Source organism: Monopterus albus, unplaced genomic scaffold (assembly GCF_001952655.1).
Source record: "Monopterus albus unplaced genomic scaffold, M_albus_1.0 scaffold256.1, whole genome shotgun sequence".
Taxonomy (NCBI): Eukaryota; Metazoa; Chordata; class Actinopteri; order Synbranchiformes; family Synbranchidae; genus Monopterus; species Monopterus albus.
The window spans coordinates 308,948-318,641 of NW_018128136.1; the positions used below are offsets into that span (position 1 = coordinate 308,948).

General features: G+C 41.0%; 2 protein-coding genes across 2 annotated transcripts; both read right to left on the reverse strand.

The window, feature by feature from the left end:
* Positions 1-566: 566 nt before the first annotated feature.
* On the reverse strand, positions 567-4,929 carry LOC109972417 (SUMO-conjugating enzyme UBC9-like). Its single transcript, XM_020621246.1, has 7 exons — positions 4,615-4,929; positions 4,257-4,342; positions 4,025-4,108; positions 2,723-2,795; positions 1,493-1,602; positions 1,243-1,322; positions 567-809 (listed from the first exon to the last, which is right to left on the reverse strand). The coding sequence occupies exons 2-7, from the start codon at positions 4,320-4,322 to the stop codon at positions 746-748; spliced, it is 477 nt and encodes a 158-aa protein (XP_020476902.1). The 5' UTR covers positions 4,323-4,342; positions 4,615-4,929; the 3' UTR covers positions 567-745.
* Positions 4,930-5,777: 848 nt separating this feature from the next.
* Positions 5,778-9,240, reverse strand: mpst (mercaptopyruvate sulfurtransferase). Its single transcript, XM_020621245.1, has 2 exons — positions 8,589-9,240; positions 5,778-6,512 (listed from the first exon to the last, which is right to left on the reverse strand). The coding sequence occupies exons 1-2, from the start codon at positions 9,169-9,171 to the stop codon at positions 6,214-6,216; spliced, it is 882 nt and encodes a 293-aa protein (XP_020476901.1). The 5' UTR covers positions 9,172-9,240; the 3' UTR covers positions 5,778-6,213.
* Positions 9,241-9,694: the final 454 nt, after the last annotated feature.

Below are 9,694 nucleotides of genomic sequence, written 5' to 3' on the forward strand. Positions count from 1 at the left end.
GGCAATAATGATGATTTAAGCTCGGTGGCAGAAGCAGCGCCCTGAGGCACCTGACACAGCAGCACTTCCTGCCTTCAGAACGGCCACAGTTCAACTCACAGCCAACATGAAAGTGCCAGGATTGTCTTCTACTTGACTTGGGTGAGTTGATTTTGCCTTTATGGAAACTCAAATGTGACAGAAATATAACAAGGGATTGGGAGCACAGAGGACGGACTGACCTCCACTGCGCTTCTGACCGCTCTGTTCTAGTGTGCGCCCACGCCACGTTCATGAAACACTATCTATAGCACTTCCTGGGTTTGATGGCTTGAGACAAACTGGAAGGTTAAGAACAGAACAGACAAAACATCCTCCTCTGCCACAACCCACTGAACTTTACAGCGAGTGGTCGGGACATGAAATCTGATCTCATCAGCGCTGTCCACACATTAGCATGACTTACAGTATTAATAGGGGCTTGAGTGAGCATCACGACATAACTGAAGATATGGATTATACAAGAGTTACAAACAGGGCAGGTCATGGTGTGTATCCGAAATGCTGGTAAAATTATGCTTTGTTTGAAACCGTGCTGTTTAAAAATGAAAGAAAGGGAAACAGGCTCACTTGTCACCTGTGTAATAGTATAATAATACTCAAAACTGGATTCTTATTGGAGTGGTCCTTCAGGTGCCGCCTGCCTCCTGTGTGTAACCTCGTTCAGTTCAGGCTGCTGAGGCCAGACGGAGGCGAGCGCTCCCTTTTATGTGGGGGCAAACTTCTTGGCCTGTGCCCTTACCCGCTTCTCATAGTCCATCCTGTTCTGACTGCAACAAACAAAAGGGAGAGACCAAGTCATTTTTAGCCATGCTGATGCAGGACATAGACATTTGTTTTGGTTCCATTCCTGAGATGACATATGAGAGTATAAAGGACTGAGAGAACAGAAAACATTCCACTCGGCTTCTGTGTTATGACTCGCCTTCGCTACCCGAAGGTCTGTGATACAGTATATTGGAGAAGTGCAAATTCATGGCCTATGCTGCAGGTAATCTGAGCTGACTGAGCATCTACATTCTTCACAGTATAGGCCGTTACTTTAATAAACGGTACTGATGTGGAAAAGGAAAAAAGAGCTGACAGCCTGACTGTTGATATCCAAAGACATCCTGACTAAACGATATCGCTAAATATAACATCATGTATTCAGGCTCCAGTTGCAGCCTGTTCAGTGGGAAAAAGCCAAAGAGACACACTGACCAGTAAATTGTGTACGCCTCTGCCTGTGCTGGGTCTTGAATGTTGGGCTCATTCAGCAGCTCCTGGATACCCAACAGGATCTGAAACAGTCAATTCACTGGTTTGAACACTGAACCCAGACCGAGCAAACCTTCAGACACTAGGCTGTACAAAGAGGACTATTCTCACAAAGCTAATGGCCAAAATCACAAACTGATGGTAAACCAACTGGCTGCAGTGTTTGTGATAGTGAGCAAGTGGGTGTTCCTACCTGTTTGATGGTGATGGCGGGCCTCCAGTCCTTGTCCTCCTCCAGGATGGACAGACACACTGTGCCTGATGGGTAGACGTTGGGGTGGAATATTGGTGGCTCGAACTTGCCTGAGTGGAAATCATTGAAGCTTGAAGCAATACTACATGGAAATACTAAGGATTTCAAATACAAAGTACAATATGGTCATTGTAGAAAACACTCGTGACCTCGGGTTGTTCACTCGCTATCTCTAAAATGCAAAAACAACCTGGGAGAGCACTGTCACTTGGTATACTGTCATATGACAAACAAGCAAATGTCTGATTGTCAGTTCTGTTTTGAATCTGACCCATGTTCTGACAAAGACCGGGCATAAAAATACAGATCACTGTACGACTACGAGTCCAACATGGACCACCTCGCTTCCATTTAACAACCTCCTAGTTCAACTGTACTTCATATCAACATTTAATGATTAAAAGATTTAAATTTAATCATAGTTCTTCAGTATTTGATGCACATCAGATCCACAGTATCTGATAATGAACATTTTGTATATGACGCTGCTGCTCGTCTCATTTGCACCACTACAAACTGCAGTGTTTGTGTCAGCATCTTTGATTTCTGTTGTTTCAGTCTTTTGACTTGCAAATGAAATCTAATTCAATTCACGTCGATGACCCCCACAGCTAAATTGGAGTAACGGTGGAAAGGGAAATAAGATTTGATAAAGGATTCAAATGTGATGAACTGCTGTCGAGCCCCATCCCCACATCATCACTGATCAAATTACGTTGTGTTCAACAACTGATCTGAACATCCTGATGCTTTAGTGTAGAAATGTTCCTGAATCCCACACATTTCATTAAAAAATAAAAAACATGTTACTGTCACACTTATCTCCAGCCTCCTTTTAATTTCACAATATGTGTCAGATGCATAACACTATCACACCAGTGAAACCAGGCAACCGACACAAACATTTAAACAGGTTTAGGAGAGTCTGAAACATTTTTGCCAACCCAGAAATTTTTTTTTTTTTTTTTTAACTGTTTATCACATTCACAAACACCAAAAGTGGTGACTCAAAGAACGACATTACTTAGACTTGGTGTCATCTGCTACTCTGGGCTCATGCTGCTGCTCTTCGTTGCCGATACTCTTAATTTTCAAAGCCTTTCCTCTTCAACTTGAATAGACAGCTGCATGCAACATGAAACTATGAACCAAGTGTGGAGAAGGACTCACATTTGGGTGGGGAGGACGGGTAGTCATCCTTGAACAGCATTCTGAGTTTATACAGGCCTCCCTCCCACAAGGTCTAATGAAAGATCGAGGGAATAAAAACTGCTTCAGTGAACTCGCTGAGAAAATACAGAGGGATATTCAATGGCCAAGCATCTGAACAATCTTGGAAACACGGACGTACGCTCAGCTGGAGGTTGATCAGATACACCTGGCTCAAACTAACGCAGTCCTCCTTCAGGAAGAAGAATTGATTGCAGGGATTTGTATTAGACTACAGAAGTTTTCTGCCAACTGAGAGTATTTATATAAGAAATATCTGAGCTTTATTGAACCACAGTGAAAATGACATGCAGCAGGTGACTGTTGCTCTTCCCTGAAGATGCAGGCAATCATTTTTTCCAGGAATCCTGCCTGTTTTGCTTGTATAACATGAAACCACTTGGAGGTGTCCTCTACACCATGAACCTCTGATACTGCTCCTTTTATCACCAAAATGTTTTTCTAGCACAAGGTCAAAGATTTAAAAAGAATTCCTGTCTAAAAATTTCTTGCTTATGTCAGTCATTTAAGTGTTATATTTTTATTTTATTTGGCTTCATCCACACAATGATTATAGCAATATTAGTTCAGAAGCATGACACATATTAACGAATGACCTGTAATGTGTGTTGGTTAATATGCAGAATAACCTCCCATTACAGTAACATGGCAGTTTGCAGGAGGTGGTTCACAGGGAGTTGGGTAGTAACATTGGCAAAACAAAAGGATGAGGTTTATTGTGTGTATGCAAATGCATTGAAATTTTCGTTGGTAGATCTTTCTGAGAACAGCTGATCCACTCACAGATGGGTTATAGCAGAAGGGGCCACTGGCACGGAGATGGCAAAGGCCCCTGCCTCCTTACCGTAGGAGCGAGACCTCCACAGTGAAAAATGACACACAACAACCATAAACCACGCGGGTTTGTGGTTTATGGTTGTTTTGTGTTTCTTTATGGTCACAACTTTTAATATCTTTTTGGTTTCACATTTACTGAGTTGTTGCATCGAACTGTGGGAACTGTGCGTCTCTGTGGTAATCTCACATGTATCTATAGTTGTTTGTGTCTCTTTGTGGTTGTGTTAGATCATTTTCCATCTCATAATTTTGAATATCTTGGTTTTGCATCTCCTTCTGGGATGTTTTACACCGACAGGAGCCCCGTAACACTTTGGGCCCTTTCAGTAATCCATCCATGGGTCCACATTAATATGCAAGTGGACCAGCTGTGGTAGACTCTGTCACAGACGGTAACCAACTTACGCCTTTCTTTCCTGGGATGGCACACTCCCAGTTCATCAGATTCATGGTTCCATCAGGATTCTTAGTGGGTACAGCAACAAAACCCTGTGTGGGGTATATGATTCACACAACACATCAGTGGCCAACCTTCTGTCTACTTAGCAACAACAAAGACAATAATAATAATTGTAAAAATCTTTGACATCTCAGAAACAGGGGACACAAAGGCGATGTATAATAGGTGTATGCTTACAAACGGGTGGTCTTTTCTCCAGGCTTTGCGCTCCTGGGACAGTCTGCTAAGAGCGATGCCAGACATTGCTGCTCATCAACGCCTCCCTGTGGAAAAACAACCCAAAACAAATTTATTATTCACTCCAACCTGCCAACAAATCTAGTGATGAGGCCTCGATTGTTTCTACTAAAAATACACATTGAGAGTTTATTGAATTACACCGATATTAACTGATGTTATTTGTTTACGGGTCCAGTAGCAACTATTTAGCGTCCGTAACCTGGACATGGCAGAAAACGCGACACTAGCGAACGGAACACAAAAGCTCAGCTATACTAATTATATTGTTAAGTCATACTACTACAACTGAACTTACCTCCTATTTGGCTACGTATCAGAATTACGAGGATTTTTGGACTAGATGGTCTGCTTCGTTAGCGCTAACGTTACTGCTGTGTTAACGGCTGCCGAAAAACACACCCTTCGACGATTAAAAACAAAAATACTGGGCCGCTTAGGGTATAGAAAACCAAACCGAAAGAAATTTCTATTTTGTCAACATTTCTCAAACACACTTATCGAAATACATCGGTGTTATTTTTAACAAATCTTTCACAATTGTGTAAAACAATGTGACTTATACTAGCGTGTCGAAAGTTAGCTTATCGCAAAAGGACCCCAATTTGTTTATTTCGTAAGGACCTTCAGGCCGTTAATGGGGCAGCCCAGTGGCACACGGTAGAGATGGTCGGCCATCTTGATTGCATCAATTGCATAACAGGATGCACCAAATAAACAGAAGTAGGTGTACTACATCAAAGCAAGCTTATGTAAACATGAAGCAGAGCAAGAAACAGGCAGAACAACGTGAAACAGAATACCAGAGGTAAAGTGATATTGAGGTCAATGGTTTTGGTTCGTTTTTTATTACTGTGATTTAAGTGAGAGTGTTTGGAGGCAATTGCTCAGATCAGATTGTTTAAAAGTTGTAAAAGAAATGGGGCTTGTCAAAGATTAATAATATGTCATATTCTTTAAGTACAATTTCCTTACCAAATGTATGTAAGAGTTTAAAGGAAAGTTCTTTAACTCTGTTGGACAACACAAGTTTGTAAAGTAGAGTAAAACTAGGTTCCATATTCTTCCATCACGAGGTATGTCCACTTATTTTTAATACCAACTCAAGTGAATGATTCACTTATTTTGAGTCATAGGTTAATGAATCAACATTCACACTCACTTTTTTAAATTAGGTTATTTATTAACGTATAAATGATGTTCTTTTACATCAGAAAGTCTAGTATTTATGATACATGGTCAGTAGCCTAGACTGGACTGCAATTTACTATTATCATTTAATTTTAAAGGCTAGTAAAGGTCTTGTTACATAACATTATGAAGTGAATATACAACCGTGAAAGGTTAGACTTGCATCACAATCAGCAAAGACTGGACTTGCAGGAAAAAGACTAATTCATTCAGATAATCGTATAGACTGTGTTACTGTAAACATTTATATTTCTGGGTATTGAATGATTGTTTTTTTTTTCATGTCATGAGCTATACAAAATATAAAAGAGAATATCAAAAATTACTTTTAGGCACAACAGAAAACAAGGACCTCAAGATTCATTTACTGTAACACACAAAAGTACAAAATATATCCACATCAAGAAAGTGCCCTCCCCCAACAGCACAGGAGTGCTGTTAGCTTTTCTACATTGTGAAACATCCCTGTAATGAAACTGCAGCTCGTTTGCATAAGAAAAGGGATGTTTATTAAAGGTTTCATACAGATGTCGAAACTTCCATCTGTTAATTCACAACACTGCACAGCTTTTTACAGTGCACTTTGGTTGTCTTGACCTGTCACCATCAGCAACAAACACACAGCTTTTGCTTGTTACATCACATCTTTGTAAGTATCAGTCCACAGCCCTTCCTCTTTCACTCACACTTCCTTTCCCTCTTTCACTCACGCTTCCTTTACCTCTCCCTCTGAAATGATAAGCTCTGGGGACGCCCTTATAAACCATTCACACCAGGAGCCATCATAAACACACACTCCAGGGTGGCCGAGCAGGTGAGCAGCCAGGACAACGTGACACGACGTGATACCAGAACCACAAGAAGCCCAGACTGGTCGCTCCAGGTCCACGCCTGCCTCTCGGAACACTTTGGCCAGGCCCTCAGTTCCCAGCTCCTTTCCAGAGGCATCCAGGAAAGAAGTGAACGGTATGTTGACTGCTCCGGGGAAATGCCCCGGCAGCTGGTCTGAGGGCAAGACAGAGCAGTGAGAATCACTGTGATGGTCTGGGGCAATAATCTAAAAAAATAAAATTAAAATTCAAAGTTCATTTCCTCTGGTGCTTTCAGCCACATTTCACTGCCTTTGTTTTCATAAAGATTGTTCGGTTGTCATCCATGATTGATGACAACTGATTGATGAAAAGCCACGAGAGGCTCCAGAGAAAATCTAGCAAGTGGTCCTTGAGTTTTTTTCTTCTTCTAACTACTTCAAGCTTGAGAGTAAATATAAACATGCACTGGAAACTTAGGGCAATAATGACACTGTGCTTTGAGAAAAGAAAATTACATCAACATGCACAAATTAGATTTTGTTTGGAGCTTTCAGTCACATCTCATGGCCTTCATCAGCAGATTATTTACTTTGTCAGATGGAATAGTTGTCATCCATGATTTATGAAAACAACCATCTCCATGACAACTGAGCAAACTCTGCTATGAAAGGATGGGGTTGAAAGCCCCATAACTAAACCAGTAAGTGGCTCGACTGTTCTTTATGTCAAACTACTACAAGCTTGACAGTTCCCTACTGGAAGTGGCATCAATAAGGTTTTACTTAGTATTTTAGACTGATTTGATTTATTCTTTCAAGCATGTAAAACAGTTGATATGACAACACACATAATTTTACACATAATCCAATATCAATTTGCTTATACCTAGTACATACTTGAATGGAGTAGGAAGAAGTCAGACTTATCCAGTCCTACCCCATGACATCATCTTATCATCATTGGTTTACAAGCAGTAAATGATTCACTTCTATCCACACACATATTATACTAAAAAAGATAACAGTGTTAACATTGTTACATCACACAAGTAAAATACTAAAGAATTATAACAGTGTTAACAATCATACACCACACCCACAATGTTCCATCTAATTAATCATTGAGCCTGTTCTTGCATATATCTTGATTGACACATACCTTTATATTTATGCTTAAACTCGTCAATTCTATTACTATTTTTTATGTCTACACTTAAATTATTCCATAGTTTTACCCCACTTATGGAAATACAAAATCTTTTTTTGGTTGTACGTATAGCATGAATTTTTAAATTTAACTGACCCCTTAAATTGTATCCCCCTTCCCTTTCATTAAATAGTTTTTGAATTCCACCAGGTAATAAATTGTTCCTGGCTTTATACATAAACACAGCAGTCTTATATCCCACTAAATCAAAAAATTTTAACAATTTAGACTGTATGAAAGCTACATTGGTGTGATCCCTATACCCCATCTTATGCACAATTCTTATCGCTCTTTTTTGTAATATATACAATGGTTGAAGTGAGCTTTTGTATGTATTGCCCCAGTTTTCAACACCATACTCTAAGTATGGTAAAATCAATGAAGAATACAAAATACGTAGTGCTTTCCCATCCAAAATATATCTAACCCTTGCCAATATCAATATATTTTTGCTATTTTGTTCTGAAAATATCTGATATTCAATTTCCAAGACAATTTGTCATTAACTATGACACCTGGAAAGTTAATTTTAAGTACCTAAATATTAAATTGAAATTCATTGTCTAATCTGGGATTCCCAAATATCATAAATTCAGTTTTATTCAAATTCAGATATACTATATTACTAATGCACCATTTCTTTATTTTCCTAAGCTCCTGTGAAACTTAAATGCTCTGCTTTTGTACACAACGCATAGACACCTATACCCGGACAGCCACACCCCTACCCATGGGATTCACAACCCGTGAGTAGCGGCTTTCAAAGCCGTGTAGGATCACGGGCACGTGGTCAAAGTTCCAGGGCGGACAGGAGAAGTTTTGTGAGACGACAACAGGTATAATCTTGGTCACAAAAGAGGACAAGATGTCGATCGGTTCGACCTAAAACCATATTGGCAATCAGAGAGGATTTTATGTCTATCAATAAATGTGTCTAATCTGTTATTAAAAAGTTTTTCCAAGTTTTTTGAAAACTGTGACAACAGAGAAACCGGTTTCTAATTTGTGAAGTTGTGCTGTGCACTCATTATACGTTTTCCTAAAAACCTGTAACCCCTCTCACCATCTCTGGGTTCCGGCTCAGTCCCCCTGAACCTTCCAGCGGACCTGACATCCACAACCTGCGCCTGCTTGGTTCTGGTGTTCTCCAGCACGTCTTCATAGCTCTTTACCCACGACTGATTCAAAGTGGCCTTAAACTCTCTGCGCTCCGGCCTGGAGTATTCAGATGTCACCGGGTAGCCGTCCGCCAGCCAGTTCCTCATGCCCCCGTCCAGCACCGACACCACGCTGTGTCCGAACAGCCGGAACATCCACCACACCCGCGGCGCGCTGAACGACCCGAAGCCGCTGTTGTCATACACAACAACATGCGTGTCGTTGCCGATGCCCAGGTCGCCTACATACTGGGAGAAGTGGCTGGAAGTTGGCAGCATGTGGTCAAACTGCGAACTCCTGTCACAGCATTCTTCAATGTCAAAGAACGAGGAGCTCGGGATGTGCTGCTGCGCAAACTCAGCTTTCGGGTCCCGTTTCATTTTCGGTAGAAACCACGAAGTGTCAAGAATGCGAAGCTTGGGACCGACGAGGTTATTTCTGATCGCCTTTGCCAGCCAGTGGGTAGACACCAGGGTCTGTGCCGCCATGACGGCGCGATGGGTCCAGTCTTCTTCTTCATGTAATTCAATGGCGGGTGGTATCCAACGTTAAAGTGCATGTCCGCCACCTACTATTCAGGAGTGTGGACCACAGTTACGCACACGCACATGCACACACTCTATTCATTTCTGTTTATCGATCCAGTTTTTATAAAAACAAACAAAAAACACAATATACTTCCCTCCTTCATAAATGAGGAAATTCTTAAAATGTTGTCCCACCCAGAAGTAAAGCCTGGATACATTCATATGATGGAAACGTGATAGATAATGGTGGTAAAATGTCACAGGTTGGCAGCTCTGTACGTTCAGGACGGTGGAGCTTGGAGCTAGATCCTAATGTAATACATGTATCAAAGAAACTAGAAAAACAGATGTTAAATTTACAAGGATAGGCCTCCAAAAAGGAGCAGGCCTCACTCGAGAATCAAATAAAAGTCCAGTTTGTTGCCAGGGTAAAGAGCAGGGGCGTTGCTAGACTTAAAGCTTTACTGGGGCACCCCCCCCCATA